This window comes from Prionailurus viverrinus, chromosome F1 (genome assembly GCF_022837055.1).
Source record: "Prionailurus viverrinus isolate Anna chromosome F1, UM_Priviv_1.0, whole genome shotgun sequence".
Taxonomy (NCBI): domain Eukaryota; kingdom Metazoa; phylum Chordata; class Mammalia; order Carnivora; family Felidae; genus Prionailurus; species Prionailurus viverrinus.
The window spans coordinates 41,055,847-41,078,848 of NC_062577.1; the positions used below are offsets into that span (position 1 = coordinate 41,055,847).

Genomic DNA, 23,002 nt, shown 5'->3' on the forward strand with positions numbered 1-23,002 from the left:
CTATGTACAGACCCAAGGTTAAGAGCCACTGAATTAAGCCAAATCTGGTTTTGCCTGCCCTTGGCAGCAGCCTGAAACTCAGAGAATGTCTGCCACTGGGAAAAGGAGAGAAGGAGGGAAAGAACGCTGCAGTTAAACGGAGTCAGGGGCTGTACAAAGCAAGGCCACGAAGCAAGCCAGACAGCGCTCCCAGTGTGTCCTTACCTGTCAACGGCTGGCTGAGCTCCGCCTGCACTTTACCCTTCGCTGATCCTTCCAGAGGTAAACCTCTGTCCCCTTTGTAGAGTTTCGGTTTAAATGGAGAATCTTTCTCTTTACCTTTTGATCCTTTAGGCCGGCCTGCTTGCTTCTTCTTGGATTTGCCATCCCCCTTCACACCCAGTAGTGGATGGACTTCTGTAAAAGGACAGAGAGGCACGGAAAGGGATCCACACGCCGCCCATCCCAGCACCCCAACCAGACACGCGCCGCACGCTGTGACTACCCGGGAGCAAAGAGTGTTGCTCTCGGGTCCCAGATCCATTAATACAAGGAGGAAAGTTTGCTCTCACTGATTCTAAAACTACAGAAGAGTGTGGCCGCTAAATGGGAAATAGTTGCTTGACCAAAGAGCACAGATGGCCTGTATGGTTCATCCCATGGCAGCTCTACACCAGCGAGGTAGCTGAAAAACACACTGATGACATATCGCATGCACCAGGCCAGGGATGCACACGGGCACACCGGCACGTGAGAGCAGAAGGGGAATTGGACTTTGGAACCAGACAGACCAGGGCAACGATACTGACTACGCCACTGCCCGAGACCTTGGGCAAGCCCCTTGACCTCTCAAAGCCTAAAGTTTCTCCTTTGTAAAGCAGAAACAGTGAAACAACTTGCAGAGTTGATGCACAACTCAGCAGTGATCAACAAACACCACACTGCCTGGAGCAAGCAGGCATACTCCACCCTAGGGAGACGCACGGCTGCACAAGTCACTCGTGTGTGCTCAGCTAGAAGAGAACGGATGGCATTCGGGAGTAAACACACGCACGCACCGTCCAACCTATCCCCCGTCCTATCCCAAGAGGCGATGATAAAGGCTTCCGGAGTCCCGACTGCAAAGGTAGGCAGGAAGAATGCAAAGATTATCCAGGCCTGACTAGTACTTTACCACCTAGTGACCCCACTCCACAGGGAAAAAGAAGAATGGTGTAATGAAGCACTCTGAGCCAGATGTCAGGAGATGGAAAGCTGTCACTTAGGCCAAGTACTAGAAGGCATAATTTCTCTGATTTAAAACAGAAGCAAAAGAAGATGAGATCATTACCAAGCTGGAAGGCGCGATTAAAAAGAAAAAGAAAGGAAAGAAAAGAGAAAGACTCATGGGAAATTTCCTTCAAGGTAAAATCCCTCAAATAGGAAATGACCAGACTGCGCTGGAGAGGAAACAGTGATGTCTGTTCGGCAACAGGGGCAAGACGCAGCTCTTACCATCATTGGGTACTCCTTGAAGTTCTATATTGGTTGTTTTGGGTTTCTTCTTAGGTGGCTGGGACCCATCTGCTGAAGACTGCCTCTTCTTCTCTGAACTAGCCCCTTCATCCATCAGGGAGGTTTGGACCGCATCCGGTGGGGGGCCATAAGGATTTTCTTCCGGATCTTCTACCTCAGGGGCAATGGGTAAATATAATAGAGCCTTTGAATCTTCCAGCTCTTCATCACTATTTGGAACAGGATCAGCCAAGGGATTGGAAAAAAGAGGAGACAGTTGCTTAAACCATGAACCCTTCCTCTAGGGCAGAATCACCTATATTAACCATAAGCAACAGGTATGGATCTAGAACTTTAAGAAAGCCAAGATGAGTTAAGGGACATCTGACTATACCGATAATAAAATCAGTCGTAAAAATAAAACAGCATAAATGAATTATTTCAGTTTTTCTTAAGATTCTCTATCAGGGGAACAGGGACGGGATTTCTTGTACACCAAAGACATTATCATTTTGAACTAACGAACGAAGGCTGACAGAACAGCCAGGAGGAGGGGGAGCAGGAGCAGCAGCACCCTAGGTCTCACGTGCAGAGGTGGCTCACCTGCTACAGAAGGCGGCAATAGGGTCCACACTGGTGACATCCACTTCCTCATCCTCTGCAGCATCAGCCCCTGCAGGAGAAAAACACAGTGGAGGTATGAGAAGAAGTATAAAACTGCTTTTTCCTTGCAGCCTAATGATAGCCATACACTAAAATTCCAGAGAAACAAAGAAGGAAAACCAAATAGTTCAGTATACTTAACCATTCAACAAACATATGCTGAATTTCCACCCCTATGCCGAGCACTGCTAGGTGCCGCATGTAAATCCTCATTTAACCATGTGCAATTAATCAGGAAGCACACACAGAAATGGTAGGAGTGCTGTGGAACCCTAGGAAAAATGAAAAATGCCCATGGAAGCCCTCCGTCAGTGCCTACCACCGAAAGACTCTTGAAACACTGTCAAAACTGTGTGAGCTTGGGGCGCTTGGGTGGCTCAGTCGGTTGGGCATCCGACTTCAGCTCAGGTCATGATCTCACAGCCCGTGAGTTCAAGCCCTGCGTCGGGCTCTGTGTTGATAGCTCAGAGCCTGGAGCCTGCTTTGGATTCTGTGTCTCCCTCTCTCTCTGCCCCTACCCTGCTCATGCTCTCTCTCTGTCTCAAAAATAAATAAAAACATTTAAAAAAATTAAAAAAACAAAAAACAAAAAACTGCGTGAGCTTAAAGAAAAAGAGACTGCAGTTAAGAAATCTTACCCGTCTGCTCAGGCTCACTCTTATCTTCATCTTCAATATCAAACTCTGATTCCCTTTCCTCATATTCTACATTTTCATCCAACTCCTTGAAGTCTGGGGCAAATGCACTCCAATTTTCCTACGCCACAGACAAAATACACTACTTAACCACATGAGACAGCAGCAGTCTACGAGCTACACGTTACTGATATAAGTGAAAGATCGGAGGATGTAAGAGACGCAGAACTCGGAGATCAAACCTGGCAGATAATAAAAATCAGGTATCTGTAAGGTTTTATTATCTTAAGGTATTTCGATCTTAAACATTCTCTTATTAACCAGAGTTCTTCCATAAGAACCGTCATCTTTAATCTTCTTAGGATGAAATGATCAGGTAAAACGTTAACATTTTCTTAGGGGTATGCGAATTACAAAGTAAAGGTATTCAAAATAAAACCGGGAAGTAAACCAGAAACTAACTGAGCTGAAAGTAAGAAGAGCAAAAGAGAACTCTCTCTCAGGTGAGTAACAGAAAAATACAACAGGCTTTCTCTCTGAAAACAGAGCTAGTAAATCAGCTTTGGGCTAAATCTCTCCCACCAAAATAAAGCAAAACTGCATCTATATTTAATTAAGTTACAAGAAGCACATGCAAAAGAAATTAAACAGGTCATTTTTAGCTTACTAACTGTAAGGTTCTTGGATATAAAGAAAGGGTGTCTAGCTTCAAAGCAATTAAACCAGAAAAAGACTTACTACTTGATTTTGTGCCCAGATAGATACCACTCCACTTGAAATGGATGCTATGATGGGTCGAACAGGATGCCACTAAATTTAAGGAAGGAAAGAAAAATCGGCTCTAAGAATGGATCCGAGATGATGTGTTGCACGTCAGTGACGACAGCAACCTCTCCTTTTACTCACAGCTACGTCCAAGAGGAGCTCTCCTCTCGTGCCATGGAGAATCTTCACCAGGTTGCCAATGCTCTTCTCCCAGATGTACAAGGCGTGCTGCCGGGCTGAACCGGCCACTATGTATTCTCCATCCCCAGAGAAACAACATTTCTTCCACGGGGTTCTGAAGGACAAAGAAAGTACCCAAGGAGAACCAGAAGCTGAGCCCAGGTCATGAACTATCCCGTGGTCTCCCAGGTTGTGAGACGTACCTATTTACCAAGTCCTGTAATTTCTGCATAGGTTCGGGCTCTCCATCTCTTCCGCAAGTTAAGATTTCTCGGCCATCATAAACCCGGATTATCCGATCTGCTGTGTTAATTAAAAAGCAACTAGAGAAAGGATAAAAATATCAACACCGGAGGTCAGAAATCTGCTTCTGTTAACATTTTCCGTTACTACCCATTACTTAGAACAGTACCATAAGACAACTAATAAACTGAGAAGAGACTCAGTAATAGGCTAGAGTACTTATGTATTTACCTATCACCTTCCAAACCAAAATATAATTTGAAGTGAAAATATGTTGTATACTCTGCGTGTATCCCTGAACCCTATATGCACCAACTAATCTTCAGTGTTTGACTGAAATCCAAGACCTCTAAACTGAAACCAGCTTGCTGAATTCACCAACTGATAGATGTATGTGAATACTTCATTTTCCTGGCCTGTTTTGTACATAACGTATTCTTCCTAATGAGTTAATAAACTAAATCTGTCATCTTAAAATGTTCAAATTTTTACTATAGTGACGCTGGAAATCTAACATAGAAGTTATCTCACTACCTTCTTACAGATTTCACCAACCTTTTCTTAATTCAAGAGAATACTGAACATCAATGTCTTCAAAGTACACACGAATGGTCCTACACAAAACAGGAGGACTGTCACCTCTCTTCCTGACACTGACAACCTGATTCTTGTCGTTTCTGTGACCTACCTACTTCTAGCTGGGTAACCAAACTTACCAGAAAAACACCTGACATTAAAAAGGTAAACAGACTTTATGTAAATAGAACGTATGTTCAATTACTATGTGAATTCTGTGACATCAATTCTGATTATAGGAAGAGCTGACTTTGCCCAGTGCTTACCATGTGCCAGACACTGTAGGTCTAAGCACGTACCACCCAGATATCTTTTCTGTAAAAGGACTGCCCGACAACCTCCAGAGAAGGAAGAAGTGACTGCTGGTTCAATGCGGAACATTTTATGGACTTAAGAACCAGATACTGACAGTCTGATTACTTGTTAAGTAAACTTTCTTAAAAATGTACGCGTAATATACACAAAAACTGTGAATCTCAATGTATGTTTGCATTCTACTCACTTTTAAAACTGTCCCTAAAAAGACAAGGTCTCACCTCCCCTTCCGGGCAAACTCTATTGACTTAATAGCTGTGGTATTGCTTGTTCCAGTTGTTACTCTGAAGGAAGCAACAAGATCCTGAGAATCTGTTTTTAGGACCAAAATCTAAAGTTGAAAGGGAAAAAAGAAAGTTAAGTATTCTGGAAACTTCGAGTAATTAGATCTGGCTTCCATTTCTAAAGCTGGGTAGAAATATAAACATTTCTGTTCTCGTGTATTGAACCTGATTAACGGGTACCGCCTTTTAATTCTTCGAATAAAGGACCGTGTCCTAACCTTTTCTTAAAATAGAATGTTTAGTGTTATTCACAATAGTCAAAAGGTGGAAGCAACCAAAGTATCCATCAACACACGAGTGGGGACACAAGAGGTGGTGCATATATACGATGGAACCGTATTCAGCCACGAGAAGGAGGGGAATTCTGGCCTGCGCTGTGCATGAAGGAATCGTCAGGCCATCAGGCTAAGTGATATAAGTTCAGGCCATCAGGTTAAGTGATATAAGCCAGACACAAAAAGACAAATACCGTATGAGTCCACTTACAGGAGGTACCTAGCGTGGCCAAATCTAGAGGGACAGAAAGTAGGGTGATGGCTGCCTGGGGCTGGAGAAGGAGCAAGGAACAGAAGTCCTTGGTAAACAAGTGGCGTTTCAGTTCTGCAAGATGAAAAAGGCTCTGGAGCTACATGGTGATGATCGGTACACAGTAGCGTGAATGTCCTTAATATCACTCAACTGTACACTTAAGAATGGTTAAGATGGTAAGTTTTACGTTGTAATTTATGTTGTGTGTAGTTTACCACAGTTTCCAAAAATGGCCACGTTCTAAGACAGTCATGAAATTACACTAGCCTATATGTCCCAATATTGATCTCCCTCTCGCGCGCGCGCGCGCGCTCTCCCTCTCTCTCTCTCTCTCTCTCTCTCTCTCTCTCACACACACACACACACACACACACACACACACACACACACACACACACACACTGCCTAGGGGCACTTGGGTGGCTCAGTCAGTTAAGCGTCCAGCTCTTGACTTCAGCTCAGGTCATGATCTCATGGTTCATGAGTCTGAGCCCCGCAACGGGCTCTGTGCTGACAGTGTGGAGCCTGCTTGAGATTCTCTCTCTCTTCCTCTCTCTGCCCCTCCTGTGCTCGCTCTCTCTCTCAAAAATAAACACACATTAAAAAAAAAAAAAAAAATCAAGTTTCCTAATGGAACTACAAACTCTAAGCTTTTAAAAGGGACCTGAAAGCCCAGCTAAACCTGACTTCTACTCCACAAAACCATACGTTAAGCTGGCCTGAATTATACAAGATTTACAGAACCAGGCATTAAAACATTTTCAACAGATGTATTCTACTTTATGCTATGACTCTTAACTTTTATAATTGAGTAACAGCCCCTCATTACTAGCATCCAGCAAAAGGCCCTTCCACCCCTTCCTAAGGCTGAATTAATCCCTCACCACGCTAAATCAAAAGAACAGAAATTATTATGAAGGCATGAGAGGAAAACAGGCTACATTTGCCATCGGCAGGAGACATGCGTAGTCCAGGGATAAAAGAAACGTCAAAGGAAGCAAAACAAGTAAATATGAACGACTGATGCTTATTTCGCTAACTTCCAGGCTTACCTTTCCTTTTGCATTTCCTGTATAGATATACTCCCCTCGCCTATCAAAAGATGCAACCACGTTCAAATCGGAGTCATCGTCTACCGGCAGAACAACATGCTTGGAATCTGAAAGGGTCAACATGACAGGAGCAGATTTCATGGGACACACGAGAACCTTGTTCCTGTTTAAAAATATGAATAGTACATTGGCTGTTGCTTTGGTATCAGAAGGCTAATTCTCTTGCCCTTTTCCCTGATGCCTGTCACTACCTTCATCAACTCTCCCAGCCCAAGCAAATTTCAAACGCGGAAAGGCCTAAAATCTAAGTGTCTAATAACAGGGAAACAAAAACAACTGAGTACAGCAACAGGATGTAATCATTAAAATTAAATATGAAGTGGCAGCAAACTAGTAGAAATATGTATGCAACAAAGTAACTAACAAACTAAAACCATGTAAAAAGACACATTTACGTATATCTCATACGCACGTAAGTGCCTTGTGAGCTATAAAGCACGATATGACAAGCTTTATACTTAAAGAGACCTTGACTAATAGAGAACCCAGAAAAATGAACAGTTATGTTTGGGTAATGGAATGGTGGGTAACTCTTTTTCTTAAATGTAGTTGGAATACTGAACTATTTCCGCCAAAAGAAATTCAAATAATTGGCAGGGGTAGGGAGGGACGGGAGGCGTGGAAAGCTCCAGGTCAAGGACCCGTTATTATACTTATTCCTACCTCTGCCTGCTTCCAACGTCTTAATATTGGCCAGTTTTTAATTATAGAGCACTCACTCTCCTTAAAATCTATTCAGGAGAGCCAACCTAGACAGAAACATTATTTTATGTAGAAGGTTTGAAGAGATGTGTACTTTTGCCTCCTACAACCTTAAACTGAAATTGTCATGAGCCTGGAGCTAGTCCATACAGAATCAGACCCTGCCCCAGGAAAGAACAGCGCAGATTAACATACTGATCTCGTGGATGGTACTGGACTTTTAAGATGGGTGAAGGGAACCGAAACCTCTGGTCACAGTCGCCTGAAAGGACATCCCACTGTGACACTATGTTATCAGTAGAAGCACTCACGAGCTTATGACCATCTCGACTCCAGCTGGAGGGGGAAAAAAAAAAGAATTTAGCACATATTCTAAGTTAAAGTACACTGTAGCGCTCTCATGGATAAAAATGCAGAGTCACACACACCACCCTGGCTGCCGGGGTCAAAAATATTTCCTTTTTTAACATGCACTCAAATCCACAACAAGCTTTCCCAACTAAGCAATAAATAAGAACGTCTACATGACATCTTTATATGTAGTAACAAAAGCTCTTAATAGCTCAAGATAACACTACAAGTGGCTCCAGGAAATAAAAGACTCAAATATTTTAGAAGAGTCTACAATTTGCTAGCCCTTAAGTGTTGACATAACAAGTATTTTTCCCCCCTTGGGGGAGGGCAGAGTATCTGAGCTTTCTGAGGTTGTCTCAGAAACAGCACCATCACAGTGTAAACAAAACAGTAAAAATAAGTATCTGTTGGGGCGCCTGGGTGGCTCAGTCGGTTAAGCGGCCGACTTCGGCTCAGGTCATGATCTTGCGGTCCGTGAGTTCGAGCCCCGCATCGGGCTGTGTGCTGACAGCTCAGAGCCTGGAGCCTATTTCAGATTCTGTGTCTCCCTCTCTCTGACCCTCCCCCGTTCATGCTCTGTCTCTCTCTGTCTCAAAAATAAATAAACGTTAAAAAAAAAAATTAAAAAAATTAAAAAAAAAAAAAGTATCTGTTATTTAAAATAACTAAAAAAGGAATCCTGCTAAGTATAGCTAAACGCCCTGGACAATACATATAAAACAAACAAAAAGACTCTGAAAGGCAGAGAAAGAGAAAAGACAGACTGGCTAGAGACTACAAGATATGAGGAATGCCACAACAGAAAGTTCCCTGGATTTTATTTTGCCTTATATATCCCAGACCGAGTGATGGAGAAGCCAATACCCAGTAATACCAATGGAATCACACAAATAAAGCCTCAAGAAGAGCGTGCTTTCATGAGCCAAAGGACCAGGAAAGGACAGCCCAGAGAGACAGAAAAGTTTTAGGCAATAATTATCCCAGCAATCACCATTCGAAAAACTGCAGCCCCACCTCCATCCCAGTCAACGAGGTCTAAATAGAATCTAGACCTCCACTCTTGCCTGGGTATAGCAAGGCACCCTTCCCCACTAACTGTGTTGGTGTGAGATAAAGCTCAGTGGGCCGCCAGACTGTCATGAGGATTCCCACTGCAGTGTAAGTGGAGGTCACATGGGGAACAGGAGGAACAAGACACTCCTATGCTTCCCAGCCAGGATGGAATCAGCCTAGGAGGCCAGTGGAGAGGCTGAACTTCCAACCCCATCCAGCATAATGATGCCAGATGAGAAGCCTGGACTTCTAACCCATCTGGCAGTTAACAAGATGGCACCCTCTCTTCTCTGCGGGTACAGTGTCAGAGGCGGCCAGCTAAAACACAAGATTTAAATAACCTCTACAATCTCAAAACACAATACCCCAAATGTTCAAGTTTCAAATGAAAATCACTATCAACCCAAGAACAAAAAACAGCTCAACTTGAAGGACAAAAGACAGTCAACAGATGCTAACACAGAGAAGACGCACATGTTACAATTATCTGACAAGAATTTTAATAGTCATCATAAATATGTTGTAACAAGCCATTATGAAAATGCTTAAAACAAACAAAAAAACCCCCAGAATGTCTCAGCAAAGAAATAAAAGATATAGAGAAGAAGAGCTGAAATAGGAAGTTTATTTTTTTTTTTAATTTAAAAAAATTCTTTGTTTTTGAGAGAGAGCGAACGCACACCCGTGCACACACACACACATGCACACAAGTAGGGGAGGGGCAGAGAGAGGAGGACAGAGGATACAAAGTGGGCTCTGTACTGACAGCAGTGAGCTCGATGTGGGGCTCGTACTCATGAACCATGAGCTCATGACCTTGACCAAAGTCGGACACTCAAGTGACTGAGCCACACAGGTGCCTCTGAAATGGGAATTTTAGAAGTGAAACACACAACTAAAATAAAAAACCCAATAGACGGGTTCAGCAGCCAATGGAGAAAAAAGAGGAAATAATCCATTAACTGAAAGACAGAATAATAATTAGCCAATCTGAATTAGAGAAAATAGAGACTAAAAAATGATTCAGGGATTTGTGGAACTACACTAAAAGATCTACTATCCACACCATCAGAGTTCTAAAAGAAGAGAAGAAAGAAGGGGGCTTCAAAGTATTAAAGAAATAATGGCTGGGGCGCTTGGGTGGCTCAGTCGATTAAACATCTGACTTCGGCTCAGGTCATGATCTCACAGTTCGTGAATTTGAGCCCCACATCAGGTTCTGTGCTGACAGCTCAGAGCCTGAAGCCTGCTTCAGATTCTGCATCTCCCTCTCTCTCTGTCCCTCCCCTGCTCTCACTCTGTCTCTCTCAAAAAAATGAATAAATGTTAAAAAAAAATTTAAAAAAAAAGAAAGAATGGCTGACATTTTCTCAAATTTGGCAGGAGATATAAAACCTACAGATTCAAGAAGCTGAGCAAACAAACATCAATCAGGGTGAGCTCAAAGAAATCAACTCCAAGACAAAGAGACAAACTTCTGAAACCTAAAGACAAAGAAAAAACAATCCTGAAAGCAGCAAGAGAGGAATGACATTTTACCTATGGGAACAATTCACATGACAGAAGATTTCTCATCAGAAACGCTGGAAAAAAGTAGAAGGAATGCATTTTCCAAGTGCTGGAAGAAAAATACTGCCAACCCAGATTCTATTACCAGCAAAAATATCCCTCAGGAACAAAGAGGGAATCAAAACATTTGTCACCAGAAGATCTACCCTAAAAGGATGATTCAAGGAAGTTCTCTAAATGGAAAGGAAATGGTAAAAGAAGGAATCCTCGATCATGAGGGAAAAAGAACAATGAAGAGAGTAAAAATATAGGTTTATAACATCCATTTTTTTCTCTTTAGCTTTGATATTTGCGACAAAAATTGTAACACTGTCTTATGTGGGTCTCAAAGCATACAGAGGAAATATTTATAACAATCATACATGAAAGAGGGTAAACAGAGGTAAGGTTTCGACACTTCACTTCAACTGGGAAGATGTCAACAGCCAGTGGATGGTGATAAATCAGGCGTACACAACTTAATACCTAGTATCCACTCAGGTTACACAAATATCCTGCAGCAGTTCCCACTTTTTTATTTTTTAATAAAGTTTATCCATTCATTTTTGAGAGAGAAAGAGGAGAGCAAGAGCAGGGGAGCAGCGGAGAGAGACAGAGAATCACAAGCAGGCTCCACACTGTCAGCACAGATTCCAATGAGGGGCTTGAACTCATAAACCATAAGATCGTGACCTGAGCCGAAGTCAGACGCTTAACCAACTGAGCCGCCCAGGCACCCCTACAGCGGTTCCCTCTTTTCCATGGCAGATACAAAGACCCTGCAATGGATGCCTGAAACCATTAACAGTATTGAATGCCACGTATACTGTGCTTTCCTATACACACACACCCATGATAAAGTCTGATTTATAAATTAGGCACAGTAAGAGATTAACAATAACTAATAATAAAATAGAACCATCTTAACAATATACTGTAATGGAAAGTACGTGAATGTGGTCTCTCCCTCTTGAAATCTCTTAATGTACTCTACCCACTCTTCTTGTGATGATCTGAGATGATAAAACGCCTGTGTGAGGGCGGGAAGTGAAAACGATGTAGGCGCTGTGATGAAGCATTAGGTTGCTACTCCCCTCCTGACAGTATGTCAGGAAGAATCATCTGCTTCCTAACTGCGGTTGACCACAGGTAACTGAAACCACGTAAAGGGAAACCACAGGTAAGGGGGACTACTGCAGATAAAGTGGAATTCTAAAAAATGTTCAAGAAACCCACAGGAAGGTGGCGGCGGGGGGTGGGGGGAACAAATGAAAAACAGAAGGGACATACATACGTACATATATAAATAAGTAAAATTTAAACAACAAAAAAGAAAAACAGAAGGGACAAAGAAACCCCAAACCAGTATTTCTCCAAATTTTGCAAAGAAGAGAGGCTGCTACCGAGGAACTTAGCAGGCAATATACCTCTGTGGTTAAGAACGCAGGTTCAACAGTCAGACTTAACCTGAAGCCTACACATTACACATTCTCGCTGTGTGATCTTAGTCAAGTTCTACACCCTCTCAGCTTCAATTTCCTCGCCTATAACACGGGAGCAATATTATCTACCTGGCAGAAGACTGTTGACAGAATTAAGATCAGTATATATACAGTTCTTAGCTCAATGACTAGCACATGACGAGTGCTCAAAAACCATTAACAATTATTTGTGTCAGAGACAAGATGAATGTATTCCCAGACCTGGGACTGAAGGGGACAGGGAAGGCTGGGGTAAAATAAGGAACTGAATATAAAGGGATCAAGAGCAAGTCTGCATACAAAAGGACTCTCTCCCACCAGCTCTAGAACACCTGCAGTCTAACCCCTCAGAAAGACAAGCAGAGGACCTTTCAGAGAACGTGAACATAAAAAAAGAAGAGGTTTGAAGACGCTCTTTTGTTGAGGGTTCCTAACAAAAAAACCAGCGATCCACCCCATTTCAGTGAAGGGTAAGAGAGTGAGCTAAACTTGCAAATACTGTAACAGCATGTCCCTGGATAATTTCTGAAATTAACAAACCAAGACAAAGATACATGTTAATTAGAAATATGAAGATAAGTATCAGAAGAAATAGACAAAAAAATGAAAGCACAGAGTGGGCTGGCGTGGGGAGAAACAAGGGACAGCTTTTATTGTTGCTCTTGTGAGCCTTGTAGCACAATCTGACTACAGAACTGAGTGCCAGTTCTTCCATTTTTTCTTTAAACCCTTTTGTATTATAATATCCTTTTTCCCCCCACTGCAACCTTGTATTTCTGTTAAATTAGAGGGGGATCCAATTTTTAAAATTAATTTAAAATTAATCATTAACTAAAAATCTTTAATTTAAAATTAAACTATAAACAAGTGAAACCTAAAAGAGGGTCTCCCATTAAAAAAAAAAAAAAAAAAACCAACAACAATATATTCTACAATTCCAAATTCTACAAGGAGGTACAAAATCGGAAGCTGGGGGGGGGAGGGGGGAACAACCGGAAGCTGGGAACATAGCAGTAAAATGGCAGACAAGGTTCATAAATCACAGCACTTACCATCTCACAGGAAGGTACTCATAAAACAAGTTATTTGCAATAAAATAATAGGAGACACGCAACCATGATGTCAAACTACCGTCCCCCTCCCCCCCCCCCCATGAATATCTTCATCCAAGCCAGAAATCTGAGGATCCTTTTAATCTCCCACTTCCCTCATTCTCCGTTGTCTGCTAAGGACTAGGACTCTTATTTCTGTCCATTCTCCATCGGCAGCACTCAGCTCCGGTCCTACCACAACCGTGCTCATCATCTCTAGCCTGGATCCCTGGGCTTTGCTTATCTTCATTCTCTGTCCCCTTCAATCTCTTTTCCACGGGCTATTTTATTCTTTTTTTTTTTTTAACCTTGTTTTTATTTATTTTGAGAAAGACAGAGCCAGCAGGGGAGGGACAGAGGGAGAGGGAGACAGAATCCCAAGTAGGCTCCGCACTGTCAGCGCAGGGCCCAATGCGGGGCTCGAAGTCATGAACCACGAGATCATGACCTGAGCTGAAATCAAGAGCCAGACACTTAATCAACCAAGCCACCCAGGCATCCCTTTCCATGTGCTTTTTTTTTTTTTTTTAATTTTTTTTAACGTTTATTTATTTTTGAGACAGAGACAGAGCATGAACGGGGGAGGGTCAGAGAGAGAGGGAGACACAGCACAGAGCCCGACACGGGGCTCAAACTCATGGATCGCGAGATCATGACCTGAGCTGAAGTCGGACGCTTAGCCGACTGAGCCACCCAGGTGCCCCTCCACGTGCTTTTTTATAGAGGTTTTTAAATTCATTTTAATTTTTTTTAGAGATTTTTTTTTTTTTTTTAAATAAAAAGCTCATCGTGCCGTTTTCTTTCCTACAATATCTTAATGACTTCACGGTTACCTACAAGGTGAAGTTCAAACTCACAGTATGGCACACAGAGTCCTCTTTGGGGATCTGTTTACTGGCTCTTGCCGTACCCCATCCCCCGCACCACAATCCAGCCATCCTGAACTACCTACAGCTCCCCATCGTCCTGTGCTTGTCTGAAGCTGATGTACCTGTGCCTGTGCAGCGTCCTCTGCTTGGACTACAACTGGCAAACACCTACTTATCTTACAGGTTTGAAGTTAGAAATTATCTCACCTAGGAAGCTTTTCCTGACCATTGTTCTCAGTACGTGGGTCATTTCCTCCTTTGCCTCCACTAAATCTCAAATACAGTTCTTGTATAGGACCCATAAAGCTTCAGTACTTGCACGTGGTACGTAATTCATGTTCAGTGTTTGCTGAATGAATGAATATATAAGTGAAAAAGTTTATGCACAAAGACATTCACTAAACATGTAGCAGAGAACCAAAGAATTGTTAAATAAATTACAGCTCATCCATGAGAACATATATAGCCATAAAAAAAGTGTTTAGAGGCTATGTAAGCAGGAAATTGTCTGGACAGGGTTAGGGAGGAAAAAAGCAAAATATAAAATAGAATACATTACAATTACAAATTCTGTTCTCTAAAAACCATATATAGTGGGGTTCCTGGGTGGCTCAGTCGCTTGAGCATCTGACCCTTGATTTTGGCTCAGGTAGTGATCTCCTGGTTCGTGGGTTCAAGCCCCGCATCAGGCTCTGCGCTGACCACGCAGAACCTGCTAGGGATTCTCTCTCTTTCCTGCTCTTTCTGCCCCTCCCCAACTCGTGCACACACACACTCTCTCTCTCAAAATAAATATACTTAAAAAAAAAACTATATATAGAAACATACTAAAATCTTTACAGTAGTAATACTTGGGTAACAGAGTACTATGGGAGACACTAATTCTTTCTGTTTTGCTATATTTTCCGTAATGTTCTACATGATTATATATTATTTTACAATAAAAATGTATGTATATTTTTTAACAGGTAGGAGTGCTAAGATTGGGATGAGGCTGCACAATTCCGTGAATATATACAAAACCAGTGAATTGGGGGCGCCCAGGTGGCTCAGTCAGTTGAGTGTCTTGACTCGGTTTCAGTTCAGGTCAGGATCTCACGGCTCTTGAGTTCAAGTACTGCATCAGGCTCTGCAGTGACAGCATGGAGCCCGATTGGGATTCTCTCTCTCTGCCCCTCCCCTGCTCATTCACCCACTCTCTCTCAAAATAAACAGATAAACTTTAAAAGAAAAAGAATACCAGTGAATTGTACACTTTGACTAAGTGAATTGTATAGTATGTGAATTATACAGATTTTAATCAAGCTATTAAAAACAGACGCATTTATTTCAATATTGCAAAAACACAACAACAGAAAAATACGAAATGCGAAGGAAATGGAAAAGCTCTAATGGATCATCCAGGCTGGTCCTCTCATTCTGCATAGTAGAGACAAGTTTTGGCCGAAGCTAGTTCATTAGCCGTCAAACCTAGACTGGGATTCAGGCCTCCCCACCATCCAGGGCCTTACAATGTCGCTGCCACTTCCATTTACACAAAAGGAAATATGTCACAGTTCCATTAGATCTGATGAGGTACTTGGGGCGCCTGGGTGGCTCAGTCGGTTGAGCGTCCGACTTCGGCTCAGGTCACGATCTCGCAGTTCCTGAGTTCAAGCCCCGCGTCAGGCTCTGTGCTGACAGCTCAGAGCCTGGAGCCTGTTTCAGGTTCTGTGTCTCCCTCTCTCTCTCTGACCCTCCCCCGTTCATGCTCTGTCTCTCTCTGTCTCAAAAATAAATAAACGTTAAAAAAAAAAAATTAAAAAAAAAAAAAAAAAAAAGATCTGATGAGGTACTGTTTTGGGTCCCAAGTTCCGTTAGAAGAAGAGGTGCCCTACAACAAAACCTTCCAAAGCAGATACGGTAGTCTCCAAGGGGAAGAAAGAAATCAATGGGCATTTATTTATATTAGATTTTAGCTCAATCTATTTGACAGAAAAGCTGAACTACAATTCAGTGAAGGAACAGACAGTGATCAGTGGAACTCCTGGAACTCAAGAACCTGGACAAAGCTGCAGTAGAGGATTTCCAAGGTTCCCTCCTAATCAAGATTTTCTATTCTAAACCAAAGGTCAATATCACGAACAGGACTACAGCCGCCATCTGTAAATATCTCATCTCAGTCCTGAAATAGTCTCAGACAGGGCCTGATTTGGATTCACAAGTACAGGCAGTCTCTCCCCCACAAAGGTGCTTCGAGGACAGCACGGGTTCAAGGTCTACAGACACTAGGAGAAACGGTACTGCTAATGAATGAATACTTAAAACTCTAAATATTAAAATACCTAGTAAAATGAGATTGGCAATTACACAGCTGGCATTCGTCCCCCTAACTCAACTCATATTCCACATATCATGTTAAAATTCCTTACCATAAAGAACAGACAGGATGGATGTGTGCACTAATTATTTTAGCGATGCCTCTCGTCAAGAAATCCCAGATGACAATTCGGCCATCGTTACAGCCAACTGCAAGCAGTGTGCCCCACCTGTTAAAGGTGCAAGTCAGGGCCATGCTGATACAATCCAAAGTTCCATCGGCTTCCTAAAAATTAAAACAAATACAAGAATATACACAATAATATCCAAGTTATTTCTTCAAGGTTCTCTCTCATCTATGACACTTCTGTTTAATTTACATTACGACACATACCAAAATAATCTCTATAAGTGTTCTTACACTTATTAAACTAGACAGAACAAGGAAATATTTATGAAAGCGAACAGAGAATGTTTAGAAACAGATGTAATAAATCTCATACATTACCAGTATAACTTTGTGCACACTGCGAGGGGCAATTAGGCAAAATATAACAAGATTCATTAAAAGAGTCATGGTACTGACCCAGTTGTCATAGTTCTTGAGATTTATTTCAAGAAAAATAATGTAAAACAAAATCACTAGAACAGCCTGCCTGTGCAACATCAGGAAAGTCAAATACATTATTTTATACTCCTATCAAGCCATTTAAAATAATGACTATGATGACTAAAATAATGACTAAAACCATAATGACTATACTGAAACGCATTCCAAGTATTACAAAATATTTTTACATTTAAAAAAGTGTAAAGCACACTTAGAGCACACACGTTATTACTACGCAAAAACACTGATTCAAAGTAGAAAAACACAGAAAAAAATCTAGGTACAGGTGATGGTACAGTTTATGAAAAATCCTTCCAAGTATTTTTTTTTTTTAATTTACTGGGAAATGAACTATTTAAGATTTACAACATTATGGTGAGGTTTTCCACCAATACTGCCTATTTCCCCTCTCCTCGAAATAAAGCACCGAGTTCCTTATTATAGCAAAAGAGGTACCACCACACTTAATGCTGTCCAAAAAAAACGGGGGGGGGGGTGAGGGGATCAAGCTACATTTTCCACCCAAACACAAAAGCTAGCCAGTTACCATATTCCTAAATTCACAGTAATACTATACTCTTACCTCTGGATAATTCTGCCCAAAGGACTCTGCAACAAAGCAAAGAAAGAGTTCATGGAGCATGTGCAACACGTGGAGGGACCCCTCCCCCCCGCCCCCGCTTAGGGCTGGTGGATGCAGTGGTTCGCAAAGCGTGGACGGGGAACTGCCTGGACGGGCCAGGGACTTCAGGGGATCACACTTATTTTCATTATCAAACCAAGATGGCATTTGACTCTTTACTCTCAATATCGCTTACGTTTACAGATGACTTGCCCTGAGGCCCCCCAATCAGTGATATTGCAACAGAGTAAATGCAAAAGTAGATGCGAGAATTCTGCCAACTTCTACTTAGGCAAGCATTAAAGACAATTTGTAAAATTGTAAAATCATGCTATTATTCTATTTTTTTTTTTTTTTTTAGAAAATCGTTATTTTTCATAAAAATGTTACCTATAAACGTAATGGGGTTTACTGGTAATGGGGTTATCGCGGTTATTTTTAACTACAAACTTTAAAAAAATCCAGTCTGTCAAACGTCTCTTATCCAATGAACTCTCTAAAGCCTCATTAATAGCAGCCAACCAGCACTGACCATTTACCTTCCTAAGAATGACATTTACGTTGTAACATAATCTGGTAGTTGATTAAAGATGCAATTCTCTATATGAAGTTCTTAAGCATACAACATTTGGGTGCCAATACCCCTGAATGCTTTTCCTGTATGAAATGCTGCATCCACATGGGAATAACAAACGTTTCGAGCTACAGAGGATGGCATGATTACCGCCCGCTTCTCCGAATTTTCACGTCCACAGCAACACCGTCTTTGTCGGCATTTACTTATACAATTACCTAAGTATTTCCTCATGGTGGCTTTTAAAGTACACTCTGAGAACTACAGGTCCATGAAAGTTGTTTCACAGGGCACTCAAGTAAGATTTCATTTTTAAAAAAAAGAAGCCCAGTGCTTTGACAAAGAAAAGAAAAAAAAAAGTTTGGAAACCAGTTCTATTACATTCTGTCCTTTAAAAAAATTGAAAACCAAAGAGTGAAAACATTAAAGCTAATCAAAACACAGGCCCTACAGTAAAGAACACTGAGAGGGATGAAACTAAAGGTAAATGTCCCCAGAAGGTAATTATCTTGATTATCTACTGTGAGCCACATTTACGGTGGCTGACTGCATTCAATTATGAAAGAAAAGGGTGAACTGAAATGATGAAACCAGATCAAGAGGTTTTTGAAAGAACTTTTCTCAAGGTACCAAACTAATATGTGTAAGTAATACAGCAATGTGTAATTAAAAAATGGTAGTTTCCGGGGCGCCTGGGTGGCGCAGTCGGTTAAGCGTCCGACTTCAGCCAGGTCATGATCTCGAGCTCTGTGAGTTCGAGCCCCGCGTCGGGCTCTGGGCTGATGGCTCAGAGCCTGGAGCCTGTTTCCGATTCTGTCTCCCCCTCTCTCTCTGCCCCTCCCCCGTTCATGCTCTGTCTCTCTCTGTCCCAGAAATAAATAAACGTTGAAAAAAAAAATTTAAAAAAAAAAATGGTAGTTTCCTCCCTGCAACCCACTCAGCAAGGTACAAGTTTCCATATGTTTCTATATGCTTATTTGTATAAGCAAATCTATAAGCATATATTTGTATAAGCATTCATATATTTACAGCTGTTTTTTAAATAAAACATGACACATACGATGGGACTTGCTTCCTTTAACAATGTAACCTATACATCTTTCCAAATCAGTAAGATAGAAGATCTATATTCACATGGGTGAGAAACAAACCAAAAAAAAAGTATTTATCCAAAAATTAAAAACAACACAAACAAAAAACCACAATCTGGGAATATGAAGTACTCTGGAAGGAGCAGAGTGTGACCTTCTGTGTTATGATAAGGGAAAACCACATACAAGATTCTGAGAAAGTCCAGAATCCAGGGATCATTTTAATGTCTGATTACCTCTCAACACAGACCACCCCTTGTATTTCTGGTTTATGTTTTTCGGGTGGGTTTTTCTTCTTTGAGGATCATCCTAGTTAACAGAATAACAATAAGGAGTTTAAAGGGGCACAACGAGAAAGTGACATATAAAAAAGATGAGGCTAATCTGGGGCAGTTTTGTTGGGGGGCCTGAGCAAGACGGCTGTCAGGCAGGATTACAGGAGCCCAAGGCCCTTTCCTCACAGAATGCTCAAGACCGCTGTCATATGCTCCATCTTGCCACCACCTACCATTTAATGTCATGATCAGATTTCTTAGTTTTAAAGACCATGCAGGAGGGAAAAAGATGCCCAGAGACGTGGATGCCAAAAAGAAACAAAACCCCAGTCAGAGATTGAACTTCATAATACACTTGATACAAAAAACACGAGTGACTTCTATAGCAAAACACACTATTTCCAAATCTGACAAAACTGATTACAGAAGAAAAATCCTTGACTGGATCAGTAAGTAGAGAACACATTGAAAGCCTGTTAAAGACATACCATTAAAAGGGGGGGGGGGGGGCAGACGACACAGCAGACCCTTAAGGATTTTGTGACCAGTTTCTCCTAAATCTCAAGCAGCAGACAATTACCACGTTATGCAAGCTATTTCCATGCAGGAAAAAAAATATATCAGTTTTTTTTTTTTTAATTTTTTTTTTTCAACGTTTATTTATTTTTTTTGGGACAGAGAGAGACAGAGCATGAACGGGGGAGGGGCAGAGAGAGAGGGAGACACAGAATCGGAAACAGGCTCCAGGCTCTGAGCCATCAGCCCAGAGCCTGACGCGGGGCTCGAACTCATGGACCACGAGATCGTGACCTGGCTGAAGTCAGACGCTCAACCGACTGCGCCACCCAGGCGCCCCTATCAGTTTTTTATAAAACCAACATAACTGATACCAAAACTTCATGGTGATAGTACTAAAAAGAAAACAACAATTTTCTCAACATAAATGGTACATAGCATTTCACCTTTAGATTCTGCAGACTTGAATCGCAACTTCTAGCAGCATTTACAATTATAATCAAACCCTAAAGACAAAGCATCTGGAGTGTGTTACTGTACCACTTAAGAAGGCATTATGGTATAGGAGAGGGGAAAAGAACCAGGGGTAGGGCTACAGCACCCAAACACCTCCACGGCATAGAACTCTGATGTACTCCCTTAGTGAAGAATGTTTATATCAGCGATACAATCCTATCAGTAGATGCAGAAATCATCTAAAACTCCGTAATGGTTTCTAATAAAAGGAACAGAACACTACAATAAACGATAAAAATCTATCAAAAACATGGACGATTCTCATTCCAAAAGGTGCAATATTAAAACCATTTCAATTAGTATCAGCAATTAGAAAGGGATATATCATCATTAACACCATCTTGGCGGTTCCAACCAAAGAAAATGAAATAATTGGTTTAACCACTGAAAATAAGGGGATAAAACTATTGCTCTTTTGCTATTATTGAATACCTAGAAAACACAAGAGACTCAAATAGGAAAACTACTTAAATTAGTAAGAAAATAGGGAGGGGTGTCTGGTTGGCTCACTCAAAAGAGCCAGCAACTCTTGATCTCAGAATGGTGACTTCGAGCCCCAGGCTGGGTGTAGAGATTACTTAAAAATAAATAGATTTTTTTAAATTTATAATATAGAGTAAGGTGGCTTAATACAAGAAAAATATTCAAACATTAATAGCTTTTCTCTACATTAGAAATTAGTACCCAAAAACAGAAATACAAGGAAAAATTCTACTCACAATGGCTACAGAACATAGAAAATATTTAAGGAAAGGGGCGCCTGGGTGGCTCAATCGGTTGAGCGGCCGACTTCGGCTCAGGTCATGATCTCAGGGCTCGTGAGTTCAAGCCCCACATCGGACTCTGTGATGACAGCTCAGAGCCTGGAGCCTGCTATGGATTCTGTGTTCCTCTCTCTCTTTGCCCCTCCCCCACTCATGCTCTGTGTCTCTTTCTCAAGAATAAATAAACATTAAAAAAAATTTTTAATATTTAAGGAAAAGGTAATAAGGCAAGACACAGGACACATATGAAGAAAAGTATAAAATCTCAGGTAAGGCCATTTTGGGATGGGAAAACTTAATGGCTTTCCCTAAAAATTAACATTTTATGTAATTCTAGATGGATTAAAGACAAATGTAAAAAAAAAATCTACATGTATGGTAAAGCCGCTGATATATGATAAAGGTGGCATTTCGATTTAGTGAAGAACTTATTTAACATACAGGGAATGACAAGTGACTGTTCATCTGGAAGGAAATGGAAGTTAGGAGGAAAAAAGGTTAATTCCTCTCACATTACATGAAAATTTCAGGTAAATTAATGTTTTTAAACAACAAAAATCTCTGAAGAAAACCAAGGAGACCACTTGTATAATCTAGGGTAGGGAAGACCTTAACCAAGTGAGGAAAACTAAAAGCGAAATTCGTTTGATTAAATAAAAATTGAACATTTTACGTGACAACATAGTCAAGATTTACAAAAATTTGCAATGCAAATAACTGATAGGAGTCAGTTATTTACCTATCTTATAAAGTTACCTATCTTATAAAGCAAGTTTATACAATAAGGAAAAAAAACAAAAAAAGCATGCATAAACAAGCCATATCTTATCAGACGCCTCTGAACAGAGGAAAACATATCAAACTCAGCTGTAGCTGGAGAAATGTAAATCCAAATTAAAAATGAGATACCACTTTCATCCATCAGACAGGAAAATTTAGAGAGAATACCTGCGGGCGGAGGGGAGGGCAAAGGAACATTTTTCCACATTACTTGCAAAAATGGGAATTGTTATAGCCTTTGAGAAAAGGGATCGGCATCTATTAAAAGCAAAACACACGGGCACCTGGGTGGTTCGGTCAGTTGAGCAGGACTTCGGCTCAGGTCATGATCTCACGGTTCGTGAGTTCGAACCCTGCATGGGGCTCGCTGCTGTCAGCGCTGAGCCCGCTTCGCAGAGCCCATTTCAGATCCAGTCCCCCTCTCTCTCTGCCCCTCCCTCGCTCGTGTTCTCTCAAAAATAAATAAACATTAAAAAAAAAAGCAAAACATATATAGTCTTCATCTCAGCAATCCTACAGTCGGAAATCTAATCTCCACAGATGTAAACACAACAATGGGACAAAGTACAGATATTTTAAAGTATTGTTTTCTCGGTGGCCAAAAAACAAAGAAAACCTCCCCAAACTGGAAATAAGGTAAATGCCCATTAATAGCGTAATGGATGAATAACATATGCTGTATTCAAATATACTAATAAATTACACAAATATCTTAGAGAAATCTGCATTGGTGTTACTAAGTAGAAAAAAAGGCAAACCACAAAGTGTACATTATATAATCTCATTGGTTTTACCATGTGCATCCACACACACACACAAAGTATACATAAGCATAGAGAAAAATATGGAAGGAAATAGGTGGGATTATCAACAAAAAGGAGGAGGCAAGGAAAAAAGACCACTTTCTTTTAAAAAAAAAAAGCATGTAAATTTCACAATTAAAATTACTTATCATGAATGTGTATCTACATGAACGCATTAAAAACCATCGGATCTAGTATCTGCTAACGTGTAGGAATAGTATCCTATAGTGATAAGTGAAGAAAGTTTCAAATACCGTGTATAAAAAGGTTCTATTTCTGTA

General features: G+C 41.1%; 1 protein-coding gene across 4 annotated transcripts in view; it reads right to left on the minus strand.

Annotated features, from left to right (window-relative positions):
• RBBP5 (RB binding protein 5, histone lysine methyltransferase complex subunit) overlaps positions 1 to 23,002 on the minus strand; it is a 36,226-nt gene that overhangs the window by 8,249 nt on the left and 4,975 nt on the right. Inside the window, exons 1-13 of one of the 4 annotated variants that reach the window (XM_047839658.1) lie at positions 17,878 to 17,883; positions 17,364 to 17,389; positions 16,284 to 16,456; positions 7,672 to 7,812; positions 6,715 to 6,877; positions 5,072 to 5,181; positions 3,920 to 4,039; positions 3,678 to 3,831; positions 3,510 to 3,581; positions 2,775 to 2,892; positions 2,077 to 2,146; positions 1,474 to 1,703; positions 205 to 396 (exon numbers count right to left, since the gene is read on the minus strand). In XM_047839658.1, the coding sequence (XP_047695614.1) occupies positions 205 to 396; positions 1,474 to 1,703; positions 2,077 to 2,146; positions 2,775 to 2,892; positions 3,510 to 3,581; positions 3,678 to 3,831; positions 3,920 to 4,039; positions 5,072 to 5,181; positions 6,715 to 6,877; positions 7,672 to 7,812; positions 16,284 to 16,426 (1,513 nt within the window). In that variant the 5' untranslated portion in view covers positions 16,427 to 16,456; positions 17,364 to 17,389; positions 17,878 to 17,883. Of the gene's footprint in view, positions 1 to 204; positions 397 to 1,473; positions 1,704 to 2,076; positions 2,147 to 2,774; positions 2,893 to 3,509; positions 3,582 to 3,677; positions 3,832 to 3,919; positions 4,040 to 5,071; positions 5,182 to 6,714; positions 6,878 to 7,671; positions 7,813 to 14,079; positions 14,546 to 16,283; positions 16,457 to 17,363; positions 17,390 to 17,877; positions 17,884 to 23,002 lie in introns of those variants that run through there. The other 3 variants (XM_047839659.1, XM_047839657.1, XM_047839660.1) reach the window with 3 other exon arrangements.